This window comes from Camelus bactrianus, chromosome 23 (assembly GCF_048773025.1).
Source record: "Camelus bactrianus isolate YW-2024 breed Bactrian camel chromosome 23, ASM4877302v1, whole genome shotgun sequence".
NCBI lineage: Eukaryota > Metazoa > Chordata > Mammalia > Artiodactyla > Camelidae > Camelus > Camelus bactrianus.
This window is the reverse complement of record NC_133561.1, coordinates 10251144-10271729: the sequence shown is the minus strand read 5'-3', so window position 1 is coordinate 10271729 and position 20586 is coordinate 10251144. Positions and strand designations below refer to the sequence as shown.

Genomic DNA, 20586 nt, shown 5'->3' with positions numbered 1-20586 from the left:
AGTGCAGCTCTCATGCAGCAAAGCACATGAAAGGGTGGGTTTACTTGAATTTCAAACATACTTGTGAAAAACCTGTACGTCATTTATTATGTATTAATAACCAACAAGGAAAGGAAAAGGGCATGAGTATATGACTTACAACTAAAGCGAGCCTTTAACACATTTAGTGAGTTTGAACACAATCAGAGCAATAATTTTAAAAGGCTAACAATGAGTGCATACTGTGTGACAGGCATGGTTCTGAGAGCCTAACGTGAGAATAAGTGGATCAGTTCTTCATAACAAGCCCAGGAGGTAGGTATTATTATCAATATCCCCATTTTACAGATGAGGAAACCGGAGAGCAGGGAGGAACGTAACTTGCCCAAGGTCAGTGGCTGGTAAGGAGATAACCAGCCTACCTGTCCCAGGCGGCCTGGTGTCAGCCCTCTCCCAGTTATAGTCAAGGGTTCTCTCTCACGGACGCTGGTTGGTGTCCCTTCTATATAAAGTGGGGAAAGCACAGAAACTTCTCGCTTGTGACCAAGCAGCTCCTGTGTAGAAAATGTTCTCTATATATTTCAAAGTCTGTGCACCCTGAATGGTTAAAATTTCCACGAAGCAGTCTTTGCCTATTTGGTAAGTACATAAAGATTTAAATGCCTTTGAATGGAAAATATATGGCAAGCTCTAAGAAGACTTTTAGAAGGGTACTAGTAAGGAGTTAATGAATATCTGGGGTATAAGACAGTAATGACATTTTCAAGGCACTTAAGATGTAACAGCAGCTGAAAATATTGCATTCATATAAGGGCTGCTTCTGATTTTCAGGTTTCTGAGGTTAGAAAGAACTTGAAAAACTATATGAGTAAAATTACTTGATTCTGTTTACATTTAGGAAAAATCTCCTGCATGTTGAGCATTATACTTTCAAAATACACCAAAACCCATTAATTTGATGGTCCTAGAGACATGGCTAAAATTGGAATTGTAAGATGAAAATGATAGAAGTTTAAAACATCAACATATACCCTAGGGGAATAACTTAATCTACACTATGACTAAGTCTATGATACTGGAAGATATTTTATTTATAGATAGTATTAAATTTTTATCATTGCAGTATCATCAATATCAATGGTTCTCAAACCACTGATAAAATATTGAAGTATAGTAGCTGGAACATAATAAGAGCTCAATAAAATTAGCATTATTATTATTACTATTCAGAATACACTGGAATTGCCTGGAAAGGCCATTAAAAATGCAGATTTTATGGCTTTATCTCCTAAGATTCTGACTCAGTTGCTTTGAGTAGTACTGCTTTATACAAGTAACTGCATGTTTTATGCAGTGATCAGGAGAATATTCAAATACAGAGGCGCTGGATGCCTATAGTAAATGGAAACTAAAATTAATCATGTTCACTTACTGTAATTTTTTCAGTCACCTATCACCAATCATAAAAATCTTTCTTTGCTTCTCAATGAGCACCTTTTTCCAAAGGCTCTATTTTGTGGTCATATTAGTGCTGTTTTTAATATCCATTATTTTTATAATCTCCCTTTAAATCAAATGCAGATTAATTTGCCTCTGTGTTTTGGAGACGCTGGGCATCTCCAAATTGGCTGAAGATGTAGCACCCTCCGATCGTGGGCATTTATCTTAGAACTAACACTTGGGACGGTTACTCACCTCTAGGTTGGGAGTGAGTGGGCCATGGCATATGGTATCCCAGGCTGTGTTCTGTCCAGAGCCCTAAGCAGAGAGGTCAGGAGTGGGGCTGAAATCCAGCCACCCTGTGAGCCCAAGTGCCCCTGTGTTGAACTGCTTCCCTGAGAAGGGCTACTGCCTCTCTGATTTGCCAACACAGAGTCTAGACCACCTGCTGTCCTTCAGAGGCCTGGGGTAGGACAGACATGGGGAGTCTCTTGATTCTCACGAAGACAGGGAAGCAAGGACAGGAGGCATCTCCCTCTTCCCACAGACGGCCTTTCCCCTCTTCTTATCCTCGCACCCATCCATCAGAGGTAGTTGGGGAGTATTTCCTGTGAGTTTGAATGTTGGGAAGTATTTCCAGTAGGAGTGTTTCTGGCGGTGCAGAGTTGAAAGAATGGTGCAGACTTTATTTGACAAAACCCTCTGACCCCCCTAAGGCTAGCGCAGTGAGAGTCCCACCCTGGAGCCCAGGCATCTGCACCCTGAGGCCCGAGGCCCGAGGCCCTCTTCCTAAGAAGAGTTACTGCTCTGACCTCTCATCCTATAACTCTCTGGATCTTTTCTCTATCTCTAGAGTGAAGGAAGGCTGCCCCTGTGGCCTTTCCCCAATTCCATCTTGTGAATTTATTTTTAAAACATTTCTTTTAAAAAAATTGTTGTAACATTTTTAATTGTAGTGAAACATACATAATGTATAATTTACCATCTTGACCACTTTTAAGTGTACAGTTCAGGCATGTGGTACAGTCACATTTTTGGAGCAACCATCACCACCATCTGTCTCTAGAACTCTTCTCATCCTGCGAAACTGAAATTCTGTGCCCCTTAAACAATAACAGGGCATTTCTTATTACGGCCCAGAGATGTTTGCCAAAGCTGCCTTTCCACTGTTCATGTTTTATTGGGAGGGAAACTAGGGGACAGAGAAGTTAGGTGACTCAGCTGTGTCTGCCATCAGAAAATTACTACTGGTAAAGAAATCAGAATTCTTAGCTTCTGAATTTTCAAGCAGATGCCTTTATATTGAGCTTCATTGCCTCCAGTTCAATTCACCCAAATTATTGAGTGTCTACTGTGTGTTGAAGATAGACTAACAGTATTGATCAGCTGAGCCTAAAGGAACTTGAATAATAGCAAAGGCATTTAAAAGGAAATAGGCTGCAACTCAATGTGTTAGAAGACATAATAACACATCATATAAATGCTGAAGAGAACAATACGGTCATTGTTACTATTAACTTAGTTTACTGTTAAGCATTGCATTATATTTTATTTCCATTTCCTGCTGAAGTGCTTTAATCTTGAAAAGAACTAATCGTGTGTTTGGAGCTTTTCAAACTCGACCATATTTTGTTTAAGAAAGAGAGTGCATGTGCTCCAGCAATCTCAAACTCTGTTGTCTGTTTGTCTCTTCTTTTACAATTTTGTACAGTGTTCTGAGCAGAGTACTGCCAAACCTCGCTGAACTGATCTCTGTGTACACAAAAAAGTGTGTCATTCAAAGCCAAAGCCACGGTAGTTCCCTGACAGAAGACCAGTGCATTCTCCGAATCTGTCTCCTCCACATTCTCTGTTAAACCCCGCAGAACCGAGTGCACAGTGGTCATTCTAAAGCCAACTGAGCAGAATACATATTCCATGAAACCTCCCACGTTGCTATGGCCAAAGCTGAACTTAGTCCCCATCACATGAATGTGGACCTAAAACTGGTGACCGTTTTGCATAGTCTCCGTGAAAATGGTAGCTCGCAGTGTTAGGTCCTCGGCACCCTGATTGAACTGGGACTTTGTTCTGTATCTCTGCAATGATTATTATGACTTTTATTGAAATATCTCAGGATTCTAGTACATTTGGAACTGTATTCTCCCTTCTGCTATTCTGCATAATGACCTCAAAGTGTATTTCTTTTTCCCCAATGAGCTTGTTGAATAATCATGCCAATTCAAAAATTATTTTTTTGGTACTTTACTGCTGACTTTCACAAGTGACTTAATTTTCCAGGAATGAGGAACATGTGGGTACTTGCTTACCCTAATGTGTAATTGCCAAAATTTTAATTCATGAAAAGAAACTGAATGAAAAACAGGTGTCATTAAAGAGGTATAATAAATACTTTTCCATTGAATCTAGTTCAGTTGAATTATAATTATCAGCCTGTATATTTTTTCAAAATAACATAAAAACAAATATTTCCTGTGACAACTTAGCCTGATAAGAAGCAGGGGGAGGCATGAAGGATTTCCCAGACAAGACTTGAAAGTTTAAACACTGTCTGAAGCACCCCCACCCCCTACAACTTCATCAGAACGTAGGACTGCAGAGGACAAAAATGATTGGTAATTAATGACTCAAACCCTTTATGTGATACTAATCCCTTACTATTTGCTAGGTTTCGGTGGTTGCATGAAGGATGTTAAATTTGCACGGGGCGCTGTCGTTAACTTGGCATCTATGTCCAGCAGTGCTGTCAGAGTCAATCTGGATGGATGCCTATCAACTGACAGCGCTGTTAACTGCAGGGGAAATGACTCCATCCTGGTTTACCGGGGAAAAGAGCGGAATGTCGACGAGAGTGGCCTCCAGCCTTTCACAGGTAATGTGAAGGTGCTCTAAGTTAAATGTTCCATGTCCCCTACCCATCCCCCTTCCCTCCCTGCCACTCCGCTAGTCTACAGGAGTCATATTTTAACCTGCCCACTTCTTATTTCCATTGAAGAATACCTGTATCGAGTAATAGCCTCGCACGAAGGAGGTTCAGTGTCTAGTGACTGGCGTCGGGGACGGACAGCAGCAGCAGGTAAATAGTATTCATCTTAAAATATGTGTGTGCGTGCACAAATGCATGTGCTTGTGCATGTGCAGAAAAGGAAAGACTACTACCCTGGAGCAAGGAGTAGGTTTTTAATCTTGTGACAGAGCATGCCTGGGTTTGCAAAGGCATCTGTCATTGGTGAAAATGCTTTTGATTTTTCAAGTATTTAGGAAGTATCTGTTCAGGCTTGATTCTGTCCTCTTCAGATACAATAGGAATTTAGTTCAGGTTGTCTTAAAGATGCAATAGGCCCATATCTGCTGTAATTTATCTAAGGGTAGGAAGCCTTTACTGACTTCCTAGACTCCCAGAAGCTGAAGTCAGGATTGCCCTTAGGTGGGGGTGGCAGCCTCTTGCCTCTCTGGTGAGAGTGCATCTGAAACCTGCACTCCAGTTGGAAGCAGCTGTGTCTTTTATCACTTCATGACAGATGTTTGCCATGGTGTGAACTATTAGGATCTTAGAATGACTCTCCCAGGATAGAAATTGCTGAGTGGTCTAATTTTCTTTTTTTCTTGAATGGGAGGGGAGACAGCTAGGAAACAGACTACATCAGATCAGATAACGGATTTGTAAGTGCTTTGTACTTCTGACAGAGACCACAGAATCTCTCCACGTAGTACCATCACGCAGAGGCATTCATTATGAAAAGTTTTGCGAACCAGTAGCCTTCCACCATTTGGGATCAGCCATTTGTCAGCAAGACAAATGCATTTCCATATGGTTGACACTCACACCTCCTGAAGACAGTTCATCTTTAGCAAGTCGCAGTTTGTCTAAAGCTGCGTTTTTTTTTTTTACCAAGATATTTTCTCATCCTAATTATCAACAGTGGGTTACTAACCTAGGCATATTTGAGGAATCTTTTTTAATCTAAAAGATAATTAAACACTGAGATGGACTACTACTAATAATTTTCAAAGCTCTCTGTCTACAGATTTTCCAGAAGAGGACAACTTGACAGTTTTCTAGGATGATTTAAATCATCATCTATTTATAGGCAAGACAATGAACTGAGTGATCCTGTAAAATCCTTTTCAACTTTAGAACTTGGAAAAAGCTCTGATGTAAAATACTCTTTTGTTACTAGCATGTCTTCTGCCCCTGTTTCTTACTTTTCTACTTTATTATCAGATATACTATAAAGCCTGCTTCCAGGCTAACTCAGCAACATAAATAGATGAAATGGATCACTTACCTAGCTTGATTGCCCCCTTTTTTTTTAAACCAAGGGGATTTATTTAGTTTATTTAACTATACAGTTTATTTTTAGGGGGGGGGGGAAGTTAGGCTTATTGATGTATTTATTGATGTATTTATTTTTAATGGAGACACTGGGGATTGAACCCAGGATCTCATGCATGGTAAGCATGCACTGTAACCCTGAGCTATTCCCACCCCAGGTTGCCCCCATTTTGAGTACCACTGAGAAAGTATGCAAATAGAGCTCTGAATTTATAGCAATGCTCTGACCACAAATTCTCCTGCCATAAATTCATATTTATAATCTGACCACAACACTGAGCAGCTACATGCTCCCAAGGGTTGGAGAATAATTGCACTATTTAATTATTTTTGAGTCAGTTTTGCTCTGTCCCTTATGAGAAGACCATCTGTTAGACAGTACTGTCCTCTGCCCTGCACCACATTTCAGAACTAATAAAATCAGCATCACTCCCGATGTCCCATTACTTGCAACTTGATTGTGTGGCCGGTGTGTTTCGTATCGGTGCCCGTGGTGTTTTACCTGCTCAGACAGTGGTTCTCCACCTCTGTGCTTCCTCCCATCCTTTATGTTCACTTTGTTTCCCTTGAAGCTGTCCTGTTTTATTGGCCTGAGCAGTAAAGTCAGAGCAAGAGGATATTTGATGGGGGAAAACCAGAGTGACCCTCCATCGACAAGGCTCAGGAGTCCAGGAGCAGTCAGAGCCCACCTCTCATCCATCATCCTGCCAGGGAGTTCCCTGAGCTTTTTCTCAGTATCTCCAGCGCAGTCAGCTGTGATGAAGTTGTTACTGATCAGAACCATAGAAGTAGCTAATAAATAATTAGAGGTTATGGATTTCCAAAATTAGGGGACTCGGCTTACAAGTGAGGTTTTGCATTCCCTTTAAACTTCCTCATTTTGTGTTCTTACTATGTGATATTCCAAAGAAAATGTCTCTGAAAATGATTTTGTAGAATCTCAAGGGCACCAGCTCCTCTACCCGGCAAAACACAATTAGGGATGTATCCTGTATATCATATCTGGTAGAACTTTGCTTTTTTAAAAAATTAATTTGAGAAACAATTGAATTTGGAAAATGGGATCAGACCTTCATGTGCAGTGCAATCACATTTGTGATATTTTTTGGCTAATACATTGAAGATATAAAAGTGTCAAACCGCTATGTATAATAACAGTCTAATTATCTTGCTTCCAAGGGGTACATCATTAGGTTGTTTGAACTTGTTATCTGCCCACCATCCACCTCCTTCTTTATGAGTGATGTTTAAAACATGTCGGATACATTAAATGTTTTTGGAAAACCTGGACTAGACCTGAAAGAACGTTATGTCGATGGAGTTTTGATGGCTTTGAAATATCGCTTAAACTGAATGGCTCAAGATGTGCAGTCATATTAAATCAATGCTGGAAAGTTACAACTCTAATAAATTGTATTTATGCTAATGGTTGAGTCTGATTTACTGCGGCTGTTAAAAGTGAGAAATAGGGGCAGGAGTCTTCTCAGAACTGCCATTTTCCCTGTTTCTCTTTTATTCTTTCACAGCCCCACAAAGTGTGCCAACTCCCTCAAGAGTCCGCAGCATAAACGGATATAGCATCGAGGTGACCTGGGATGAACCTGCCATGGCCAGAGGTGTCATTGAGAAGTACGTTCTGAGAGCCTACAGCGAGGAGGATCCCCGGGAGCCCCGCGTGCCTTCCGCCAGCTCCGAGTCTGCCAATCCCAGCACCTTCACAGGTAACGGTGATGCCTTAAGGGAGCAGAACTTAGTAATTTTCTTTTTGTTTTTGACTTGAAATAAAAACACTCTTCAAAGCTTTTTCCCCAATACAATAAACATTCCTGTATGTTGCCTGATTAAAGAACAAGAGCTGTCTCTAATCATACGGATGCCTCCGTCCACCTAGGATGAAAAAGAGAATTCTTTGTTTATGGGCTCTTATGGAGAGTTTTATTATGGGGATGATATTCTCTCCGCCCCCAAAAGAGCAGGTCACAGGGGGCTCTCATCCTTAATTGGATCCTCATACATACAGATACACCTTTTAGAGATCCTGTGTGTACATACAGGACTGGCCTCCTATTTCACCATGCAAAAATGTACTCTTTGGGACTAGCCCAGGTTCACAGCACCATTATTTATTGTAAAATTGTTGATTAAACCTGATTATGTCAAGGTAGAGGAGGATTAAAGTGCCAGCAGTCTGACTGGCAAACCAGGGAATCAATTTCGCACAGTGCAGCACGCATGCTGGGCAGAACCGTGTGGGATACACTCACGCACAGGTCCTGTTCTTGACTTTGTGCACGTGTAGCAAGACAGCGGTTTTCAGCCTCATGAAATGTTAAAGCCCATTTAAATGGAAAGTCAAGTTTAAGCCTTTGGCCAAAAAAAGTATAATGCATCAACACATTTAATAGAAAAAAATTTTTTTCCTCCGTCAGAGACTTTTATAACTTGAAAAATCATATGGATTTTAGAGCAGCCTTAATTGTCTTTCCAACACCTCTATTGTCAACCCCCTCAGCTTTTACTTCCTTTTTAAGATTCCTTAGAATCTACAGCCCAAAGATACAACCAGTTTAAAAAAAAAAACAAACCCTGATATGTTTCACGTCCTTCATTCCCTATTTTACCCACACAATATAAACCCAATCTGATTTCCCCAGGACGCACATGGCAGCTAAGTGGGCTGGAAAACACTAAGCAGTTTGTCACTAAAAATTCTCCCCATTTTCAGATGGACACTCAGTAATGACACCAGTTCTACCATGTTTCTGTAGTAAGTTCCTTCTCCCTTTCTCCTCATTAAATATTTTTTATTTTTCCAAACTATCTAAAGTCTAACCTGCTGTCCTTATTCTACTCAGCTGATGGTCCTCTATATTAGATCATCTCAGACACCAAAACAAGCAAACAAAACCTCCAGAATCTATCATAGAGAATTTCTGTCACTTTCTTACTACCAAATATATGCATTAATTGCATTTTTTTTAACCGATAGAGTTGTTTTTAGGGGTTAAGTGAATTAATGAATACTAAAATATTTTAAAATGTTTTTGGCATATAATAGGCATTTGCCATGGTTCTTATTTTCATTTCTATTTTTCACTTTTCTCTCCTTCTTTTCTTCCTGTTTTTACAGAGCTTCCCTTATCCTATCAAAAATAAAATCTTTAAAAGTCCTCTGGATCCCGACTCTTCCTGTCTTTTCAGAGATGTTACTGGTGGTCTCTCTTCCTCTCACTTACATTTTTCACTTCTGTCTCCCCGAGTAGTTCATGAAGTGTGGTCCTAGGACCTGCATCCACAGCCTCACCTGGGACCTCCTAATTAATGCAGATTCTCCAGCCCGCCCTCACCTGCTGAATCAGAAGCTGTGGGGGCGGAGCTCCGTCATCCCTGTTTTAACAAGCCCTCTTCATGTGATGCCGGTGCCTACCCAAATTTAAGAGCCACTGCCCAGCTGGATTCTACCCAAGATCACTCAAACTCTGTCAAGTGCCACTGTTAAAACACGAACAAACCCAAGCCAGTTATAACAATCTTTTTTTGTCTAACATTCTTTCCAGCTGTTGCTTCCTCTCTCCCCTTCCCAGGCTTATTTCTACCAAGAAACACCTATGGTGTTGTCCCCCTTTCTTCATTGGGTCTGACTTCTGCTCTCATGCCTTGCCGAGAACACCAGCATCCATGTTTAAGTATCCAAAGAGCACTTTGTAATCCTGGTGTCCCTGCTCGAAAGCAGTGGGGTTCCTCACCATTTCTCAGTATATTTTACTTCTGACTCTTCTGGTTCTCGCTCCTCTTTTCTGTGTCCTTTGCCCGCTCCTTCTGAAGCTTGACTGCCTTTCGGAGAACCTTAGGGTCTAGACCCAGGACCTTTTGCCTCTTTCTTTTTTCCTGCAGCCTTGCTCCAGAAAGCTCATCAGTTCCCACCACATTCAGTACCATGCACACACTGTTGACTCCTAAATACACATCCTGCCCAGACTTGCAAATGTGTGTATCCAACAGGAATTTGGAAAAGTTGACATTTCTAGTACACCAATAGACATCAAATAACCTCTCAACTTAACCATTTTCAAACCTGAACTCCTGCCCCTCCTGCCTTCCTACTGTCAATAAATGACACCTCCAGCCACTCAGTTAATCAAGTATAAGATTTTTTTCTCACCTTTTCATATCTTCAAACCTCATATATCCATGTTTATTCATCCATTTTCCAAACTACGTGTTAAATTCGTCTCTCTCTTCCCTTATCTACTGTTCAAGATGAACCACTGCTGTCTTCCCTGGACAGCTGTGACACTCTTCTTTTTCATTACCCCCATCATGAATCCATCCCACAGAGCAATTAGAGGGTCTCCAACTTTTGCTCTTACAATCAGTAGGATTTTTTTAAGTCTGCATGTAAATCTTTGGAGGAAGGCCTGACAGTGATAGTAGGATAAATTCCTTGAAATGGATCAGCTAGGTCAAAGTCTTTTAAAGTCATTATACAGTCTTGGACTTTGAAGTCAAGTAGACATGGATACAGACCTCTGCTACCAACCTTCCGTGTGCCTTTGGGGAAATTATGTATCCTCCTGGATCTTTCGTTAGTGTCTTCATCTTTAAAATAGGAGAATAATAGTTACTTCAGAAGAATATTAGAAATATTAAGTGAGATGATATTCTAATACTTTTCAGCTGGGTAACCTTGGACAAATTAATTAACATCTCTGTGCCTCTGATTCCCTATAAATAAAATGAGAATGAAATAACTACCCATCTCATAGGATAGCTGTGAGGATAAAATGAATCCATGTGTATGTAGAGCAGCAGTTGACTCATGGATTGCACTGTATAAATGTTAGCTATGAGATGTTTTGAAAGCATGAAGCACAATGCTTAACATACGGTAATTTCTCAACAAACTATAGTTATTTTTATGGTGCCAAATACATGCCCAAAAGGCTGTACAAAATGTAATCCCACTAGCAAGCAGAATGCAAGATTGCATATTTCATTTCATCCTAGTGACAAGTTTTACATTTAAAAGAAACTTTGTAAATTTTTGAAGTATATCAGTATATTGCTTTAATTTGGTTTATTTGACTACTGGAGACATTAGGTATTCTCATTGTTTACTGGTAATTTGTATGTCTTTTATGACATACCTAGCATGTTTCATCATCAGTTTTTTTACTGGAAGATTCAAATTTTTTTTCTCATTGATTTAAAATACCTCTTTACATATGAAGAATATTATACTTATATTAGACTAATGTGCTGCAACATCCTGGTTTCTTACTTGTCTTTTATTCTGATTTGCATTTTATGTGCAGATTTTAAAGAATATTTTCTGTTGTTAATATAACATCTTAAAAAAATTTGTTCGTTTTCTGTGGGTAATTTGGGGGGAAAAAAAGCATACTCTCCATTCAGGGTAGACTAAGACTTGCTTATATTAGACACACCATATTGATAATATATATAATGCACATTCTCTGAATTAGTAATTTGAAATTTGGGGTATAATCAAACCAGAAACTGGGGTGCAGAGAGGCTTTTCAACTTAAACCAGCTTTGCCCAAGACTTGGAAGGATATCTTGCTTAGAAGAGATTGAAAATCAGTACAGTAAAGTATTGGATATTACTAGAGGTTATTTCAAGCATGTGGGTGGTGTACAGAGAGAAGAAAATTAGAGAACCACTGACCAATTGTTATTTATTTTTATGTACCCAATCTGTTAAAAAAAATAAGGGAAATTCTCAATTATTGCAATTTTGTCAATTTCTTGGATTTGTCAGTTGTCAGTTTCTTTGGAAATTGCTTTTTTGTTTATACTTTTCTTACTCATTTTACATTCATTATATTTTAACCTTCACAGTCACATTGCTTTAAGCGTATCTCTGTAAATAGAATCTAGTTTGATTTGGTTTTATATTCAATTTAAAAATCTCTATATTTTAGTAGGGGCCTTAACTCACTCACATTTGCTTATATAATCTATACAGTTGTGCTTATTTCTCCGATCATATTTCATGCTTTCCAGTTTGTTCTTTTTTTTTTTTTTTGCTATTCTTTTATTTCTCTTCTTGCCTGCATGGACTATGAATTCTTTAACTTTCTTTCCCTCATGGGATTTTAAAGATGTATCTGCTGCTCACAGTTGTGAACTGAACAGACAAGGGCATACGTAGGAGAGAATCTTTAAGATTATGGAGAACTCTGGCATTGCCAGGTGGACTGTTACTGTGCAGAATCAAGATTTTGAGAGAGAGGAGTATGACTCGAGAGACACCAAACCCAGGCTGAATAGTCAAAGTCAGAGAATTTCACAGTAAAGATTAAAGAGTATTAGGAAGTAAGGGATGGGGAGGGGGGTGGGGGGAGGTGAAAGTAGAGAACCAGGAACCTGGATCTGGTGGGGATGTTAGAATGTGGAAATGGGTTGCTGGCAGCTGCTTTGCCAGTGTGTTGAGATAACAAGTTACCGACAGAGAGGAAAATAGGTAAAGTAAATTGTGAGTAGTTTTGCTGTTGATCTTGAAAGTAATCCCCCGTTAGCATTTCTGAGGTGACCTTTGTTGAGATTTTAATGTTAAATTTTTTGGTTGTTAAGAGTGGCATTTATTTGAGTAAAACAATGCTGATACTGGATGCACACGGCGATTTAGCTTTATTGGTTCACACAGGGTCCTTAACAATTAAGTTATCATAAAATGTGTTGGTTTCCTTTCATAACTTTTATTGCTGTTACATAGCAAGCTCTTTTTTCCTTCAGATTTGGGGTCTTTCTTTGGCTTAGAAAGTTTGCTATTGTATATATTCTCATTTCTTCTGGTAGCAGTTTTCAGTATTGTTTATTATCCCAGTTATGTCACCTGTTAGCTGTATGATCTCAGGCAAATTTAAAAACATATCACTGTATCGGAGATTTCTTGTATATAAACTGGGGTAGAAACCTTCTTTGTGTTATAAAACTGTTGCAAATATAAAAAAAGAATGACCTACATAGAATATTTTGCTCATAAATAGGCACATAGTAAATGGTCAGTGAATTCATTGTTATCTTTATACTGTTCACTCTCTGAAGTCTAGATTATTTCTTCATAAATGTTTCCTTTTTCATTTTCTGATTTTTGCACTATTGATTCCGCTCTTTGAATCTTCTGAGATGATTTTTTTGTTCTTTTTCAGTCTTTTATATGATTTGCATTTCTTCCTTATCCAGCTTACCTTGATTTCTGCCTGCCTCTCAAGATTATCTATTTTCATCTCTGTTGTTGACCACTCACCTTCTGTCTCTTGTTCAATGGATTCCAAGTTCTTTTTGATCTTATTAATAGCGTGAAACTGATGATGTTTAAGCTGTAGGGGTTTCCTGAATTAAATCCTCCCCAGAGCATGATCATCTTCTGTAATTTGAATTCTATGTTCTTTGTTCCTTTTGAGTATGAGATATTTTTCCTGTTGATTAAATGCATCCCCTACCCACCTACCCTCACTTCCACAGTTTACTTGCCCTGTCCCTAAATTTATCTTCAGACTGGGTGTTTACTCAAGAAAATTAAATCCTTTTACTGGGCACTTACTAGGTGTTCATAAAAACCATCACAGGGCTTAGGATGGGGTCAATTAAGGTAGATTGCATTAGCTTCATAGCAATCTCTTTTTTTAAAATATAGATTTGTTTTAATACTCTTTTTCATTAAAGGTTATTACAAGATATTAAATATAGTTCCCTGTACTATATAGAAGAAACTTATTTTTAATCTATTTTTGTATATAGTGGCTAACATTTGCAAATCTTTAATTTCCAAATTTATCCTTTCCCACCCCCTTTCCCTGGGTAACCATAAAATTATTTACCATGTCTGAGAGTCTGTTTCTGTTTTGTAGATGAGTTCATAGTGTCTTTCCCCCACCCCCTTTTTTTTAGATTCCCCATATGAGTGATATCATATGGTATTTTTCTTTCTCTTTCTGGCTTACTTCACTTAGAATGACGATCTCTAGGTCCATCCCTGTTGCTGCAAATGGCATTATTTTATTATTTTTTATGGCTGAGAAGCAATCTCTCAAAGTCAGCACCTTTCTTTTTTCTTTATTTAGATTCCACATAAGTGTGATATCATACGGTATTTTTCTAAAAAATAGGTAAAAAACAAATTTCTTCTGTATAGCCCAGGAAACTATATTTGATATCTTGTAATAACCTCTCATGAAAAGAATATGAAAATGAATATATGTATATATATATATATATATATATATATATGCGCATGACTGGGACATTATACTGTACACCAGAGATTGACACACTGTAACTGACTATACGTCAATTAAAAAAAAATACTGATGCCCAGGTCTCACCTGCAGAGAGTCTGACTTTTTGGTTTAGAATGTAGCCTGAGCATTGGAATTTTTTAAGTGTCTGCAGGTAATTCTGTTGTAAAGTCAGCATTGGGAAACACTGTTCAATGAAGGAGTTTGACATCAGTGGTGAAGTCTCAGTTTTAGCCAGAAATTCTTCTACCTCCTGACTGCAAGTTGCAAATGTAGGGGGGGAAAAGATAAATGGCTGTATAAAAATGATGAACTATTAAAAGTAGGTAGATTAAATTAGCTAAGGAAAATCATAGGACTACAAAAATCAAGTGAAATGATCATTGGAAAGAAATGGGAAATTGTGGTCAGACTTACAAAATGCAGAAGGCCAAAGGAAAAAGAAATGAATATTAACCAAGAGAACGGGAGAGCAGGGCAGAATATTTACCATTCATGAATTTGGCTACCAGAGGATTAAATGAGATAAATCCCAGCGGCGTGGAGAGTCCAAGGGTCAACAGCCCCACTCAGGTACAAATGGGCCCCTTTGGGCCCACAGTCTGGATTCTCTGCCCTCTGAAGGCCAGGGTTCAGAGCAGGGAGTTCTTGCGAGTTCATTTTCTCAGCTGGAGCCTGAGGGTAGAAAGCCCTGCAGTTAACACTCCAGTGTATCTTCAGACTTGTTGCAAAGGGCTCCAATTAACTCTGCGTAGCATTTGCTGATTTTCCCTCCAGCCCCGTTAACTTGCGAAACTGCTGCCCAGAGAGACAGGCCTGGCATTTCTCTTCAAATCCAGGGCTGCTCAGAAAGACCCTTCACAATTTGATTTGAAATTATGTCAAGAGTGAGCAGATTCAAGACTGTGCCCATGTACAGTTTTTCTCTTTCCTTAAGATGCTTCAACATGTAAACTTAATGATCAGCATAATTAATATAGCACCTGGCATAGTGTAGAAATGTAATTGGTACACAGAAGCTATTTTCTGTTTTGTTATTGCATTAGATTGTCCTAAACTCTAGGAGTTATATTCCTTTTTCAGATAATAATAATTAATCATATTTATTACTTACTACAGTTTAGCTGATGAACCAAATACTAATAATCTTTCACATGACTCAAATCTAAATTTGTAAAAAAATAAAAAAGAAAGATGCTTTAATTTATAATGCAATTGATAATATAGCTTTTACTACAAAAACTGGTTCAGTCCTCATATACGGTGGACATTAATCTTCTTGTGCCTGAAAAAAAAAAGAGTTCCATACTGGGAATCTCTCATTTGTCTGTCTCTTCCACAGCTAGTAGTAATAACTAGTGATTCTCAATTCTATGGGTCATATGGTGATCTCTGGATTGCTTATAAAAGATAAATTCTTGGGGTCCATGCTTAAGAGCCTATATTTGGGGGCTAGGGTTAAGAAATCTGCCTTTACCAAGTGTTCCAGTGGGTTCTCTTACAGACATCCATGGACCACATATTGAAAACCACTGGGGTGAGAGGAGTGGCCAGGTGAGATGGGATGGTTTTCATCTGCAGGGCTTGAATTTATGCCTGATTTGTTTGGTCTTGCCCCTTGTTCCAACTACATTAGCTTTGTGGGCAGAACAGCACAAGGGCAGCTGAAGAAACAGAGGCAATGTAAGGCGGGCCTCTGACCTTTAGGGGCAGTGCTTCTGAAAATTGCCAGTAAAAGAATGTGAGAATTACATAGGATCTTGGTAAACTGTAGATTTCTGATTCAGTAGGTCTGAGAAGATGGTGAGATTCTGCATTTCTAACCAGCCCAGCTCTCCCTCTCATCCCCTAGGCCATGATACCCACTAGAAAGGCAGAGAGTTCACCGTTTATATATGAAATACAAAATGCCTGTTAAGTTCAGAGAAGAAGGAGACCAGTGCAATTCAACATGTGAAATATAATTGTCATCTCATACTGGAGTCTCATCTCTGTGTATTTAAGTTACATACATTTAATCACACAATTTAGAAGTGAGGAAGGCATGAAAAAAAGAGTGGAAAAATCTTTGAAAATAATCTCACTGGCAAAGAATGCAGTCCAGTCCTGAAACTCTCAATATCTGTTAGAAGGAAAGAATGTGTGAATAATTTTAGGGTTTCCCAACAATCGACAAAAAAGGTGAAACATTGTGGGGATGCCTATAAAAAAGAATGAAGAACTCAGAACCTTAGAGAACCATTTATTAGTGAAGAGTTAGAGGTATACACAGAATCAAATGTACAGCACTTTATGGGCCATATAAGGAGTTGTCAAGGGGACTTGGTAAATCATAAGTGATTTTTACCTTATGCCTGACTTTGGAACTTAAACCCAGCCATCAGTCCTTCTGTAAATCTGTAAATAACACGCTACTCTTTATGTATATGTGTGTGTATACGCACATATATACACATATATTATGTATATGTTATATATAATTATTATACTTACCTGAGAAGCCTTTAGATAGATGCTCTTAATAAAAACCTTAATACCATGCAATTTTTTTTTTCTATTCAACTGAGAAATCTTACTCTACAGTTGCTGAAACTACCTGTGAACGCTCTTTGTGCCTCATGCTATTACTGCAATAGACATTAAGCTCCCAGAGGGTGAGTGTCATGTTTTATATTTATTCTAAGTCTTGTTCAGTAACTTGGCACAAGGTAGGCAATCAGTACACTTTTTTTTTAAGGAATGAAGGAATGCAGGAATGGATAAAAAAACCAATGCAGCTTTTTGCTACTAACTCTGGAGTTTACATAGTGTTACTATTGTTTTATCCTGCTGGATTGAGTTTTGAACTACTGCTTCTGATGAGTCTTAGCAGGGCTAATTTTATGAACTAATGTGTAGAACTACCACAACTTATATATATATATTTGAAACTTAATATACATATTCCCAATGGGAGAAAATGTCGTTAAGATAAATAGAATCTAAAGATTAGTTCCAGAACTTAAGACTTCATAATGGAACTCAAGCACTATATATTTGCAATCAAAAATAATGGAAGCCAATACTGCTGCAAAGCTGATAATGTCACAGAGCAGAAAATATTCATTTATTAAAAACAAAAACATGGTCTACTGTGTTCCAGGCTAGTGCTAGATCCTACCTTGGCAATTTGCTTTTTTTCCCCCTAATTTTTAAAATGATAGTAAAATATATATAACAGGCAGCACTTTGTCTAAAGTATAATATTATGTCAAAAAATGAATGTTTATGGGGAAAAAAAAAGTAGAGATGAGTTTTTCATTTTTAATTAATTTTTCTCCAAAGACAGAGAACCCAAAATAACAGTGACTAGTGAAATTACCTTTTTCTCTCTCTGGCTTGAGGTTCACCATTGGTCAATGTAGGAGTGGATAGTCTCAGTTTCAGGGACCCACACACTTCACCTTTTTGTTATGCTGTCAGTACTTCTCCCTCATGTCCCAGAATGGCTGCTTGAGCACCAGCCATCCAGTCTGCTTTCCATCCAGCAGGAAGGAGGAATGGTTGAAGAAGAATGTGGACTTTCATATTCATGACATATTTTGGAAGTTATTCCTTCACCTTTGGTTACATTCTATGATTAGAACTTAGCCACATGGCTATACCTATCTATAGGAAATGCTGGAAAATGTTGTCCTTATTCAAAGTGACCATGTGCCAAGCTAAAAATATCTTGTTATTTTACTGTAGAAGAAGAGACTATACAATGAGAAGGTATTTAGTGGTCTTTGTCACAATAGGCAAACATTAGAAGTAAATTTTAAAAATTCATTTAGATGGTATTAAAAGATGAATTTTGAGCAAATCGTTGCCATTGTTTATAGTACTCCATAAATTAATATTCCATATTTGTAGTTTATTACAAACTATTTCTTTAAATGTAAATCTTGAAAGAAATTTGTCTGAAAAAATTCATGAGGCAAAAATATGGCCCATGACTTAAATAGTAAAAATAGAAATGATGTAATGTTCCTGCTTAGCTAATGTAAAAGAATTTCATCAGGTAATGCAGTGTTGATGAGTTAATAGCTTTGTCTAACTCTCCTGAATACATAATGAACTCCTTGTACATTGTGAAAGCTTCAGATAGGGATTTTTACAAGTTAACTCATTTTATTTTATGCAGTAAGAATTTGCAGCGCAGGATTTGGATTTCTTTTTGGTAACATTATGTATGATGGTTAAAAATGGTGGTAATATATCAATTTTGCTGAACAGCAATAATCAATTAGGCATGTCAGCAATGCTGTAGTACTGGATATAAATACTTCAAGGTTACCAATCAGATTTGATAAAGAAATGGAACAGTCACCTCAAGTTTTCTGTTTTCTAACTTTCATGATCATTTTATATTTGTATTGTGTTTGGAACTAATCATAATTTTATATGTATATATATACACACACACACACACACACACACACACACACATATACATATACACACACACATATGTAGTGTTGTAGCCAATAACACACATAAACACATATACACTGATAAAGACTCTTATGAATCAGTTGTTTATATAAGGGAATATTATGGACATATATACTCGCTTATTTTGGGGGATAATGATTATACTTTGTATGCAGTAGGTTTTAGTAATAACTTTGACCCTATTAACACATTTTAAAAATATATTTACATTAAGTATTTGCTATAAGTGTACTATTATTCTTAGTAATATTTCTTCAACACATCTTTTTTCTTCTGCCAGAACTGGAGCTTAGGTCTAATGAGAAGAGCAGTGATCTTGGACCCAGGTCCAACCTCAGCTCTGCTGCTGGACTTGCATGACTTTTGCACTCTGCCCAAGAGCAGCGCCCTCTGTACGATGGGACTGCACTATCGGAGGCTTTTCGCAGGGGATGTAGGACACTGATTAATAAGGAATGACTTTCATTTCTCACTTTATTCTTTTTCCTCCTGTCTCCTTGCCTGCCTCCCTGCTGAGTCAAGTCCGATGTTTTCTTGGAGAGTTCTGATGGTTTCAGTGTCAGCTCTTTATGTTAGATAAAGAGTTAACACAGGTGGATGTGGCTTCAGACCAACTATAGAATTAGAATGAAAATTGCAGAGACTATGTGGTTCTTTCCGTGAAGGCACTGATTAAAAATTTGACATTAGATATAAGCCTACTGAGAGACTCTTAGCTGGGTAATGCTTTGAGATCAGTTAAAATCACTATTTAAACCATTCTCTAAGACTGGGATTAGACCCTGTATTTAATTTTTAAAATTTTTAAAAAACTGCTTTTCCTATTTGTAAGCGTCAAAATCTGTTTAGTCTTTGATCTGAGATGCTTCCTTATAGAAGTTTTAAACAAGGTCAGAAAGTCTATTTCACAGGAAATTAAAGTAAAATGTTAGCTTTAGAGTTTCCAAAGGATTACGTTATGTTTGGGGTATGAGCATTTTCTGTTCCACCTTTTGGTTAAAATGAAAATTGACTTTCATTTTATAAATCTTATAGATCCTTATTGTTATTTAAAATATGACCCAAACACAACAACAATAAATGCCACCTTTGGCGGTTACTAACAACCAAAGGAGAAGCATCCTGGGTGTGTTCCCCAATCTCTGTGAGACCATTAAATTTTCATGCATATTTAACAAATGTCATTATTCATTTTCATGAGGTCACCATGTCAAAATGTCTGTGTTAGAACTTTATTTTCCAAGGTTCCTTTAAGTGGACAGAAAGCACGGCATACTGGACCGATTTACTCTCTTCCATCCATCCACTGGGTTGGTTTGCCACTCAGAACTCATCCTGGGATGTAGGACACTTAAAAATTGCATTTCTCACCACTGTAACAGAATCTTGAGCCAGAAAAGTCCCCTTCTCTTCTGTGCTCCTTCCCTTGGCTGATTTTCTTTTAAAAGTGGGTTCTTCCCCTGTGTCTCCAGGTAGCAGCCTCCGCTCTGCCTGTGTGGAATCCCATACCAGATGGCTCTCTTAATAAATGCCTTGCTTTTGCCCACCCTCACCTTCTTGATCCAAATGTGAAATGCCAGGAAATAAATAAGAGCATTGTACTCTGATGAGTTCTCTGGAGCTAGAGGAAAGCCCTGGGGAGGGGAAGCCAGAAACTGCTTTTCTTTTTGCTGGATGGCCCCTAATTACTGGCCAGTAGGTAGAAGACACCGTTTAGACAATATAGAATTTAAAAGTAAAAAAAAAGAGAGGGACAACAAATTCTCTGTATTATTCGGAATGCCTTTGCTAACATGAAAAGACACTTGGATTGCTGGAGTTCGTTTGAAATATTATGCGTGATCTTTGCACGGGGACCACAGACTCTGGACTCAGGGTAGGCGATGGCTGTGTGCAGATTTCACCGCCAGACTCAAAAGTGCAGTGGAAATGAGTGGGTAATGAGAACAGAGCAGCCAGTTCTTTAATTGAATTAAAAGCTGGGTGACATCAATGCAGACACCTGTCCAATTACAGACAGGCCAAGGTGTTTACCATTGCTGTACAAGTGATTCAAAGATGACAGAAATCTTTCCGCCCACAGATTAACAT

The 20586-nt window shown here is 38.2% G+C and overlaps 1 protein-coding gene across 1 annotated transcript in view; it reads left to right on the top strand.

Annotated features, from left to right (window-relative positions):
- USH2A (usherin) overlaps nt 1-20586 on the top strand; it is a 642834-nt gene that overhangs the window by 261973 nt on the left and 360275 nt on the right. The window contains exons 27-29 of the mRNA XM_074351610.1: nt 4088-4291; nt 4415-4495; nt 7282-7476. Coding sequence (XP_074207711.1) covers nt 4088-4291; nt 4415-4495; nt 7282-7476 — 480 coding nt within the window. The remainder of the gene's footprint in view (nt 1-4087; nt 4292-4414; nt 4496-7281; nt 7477-20586) is intronic.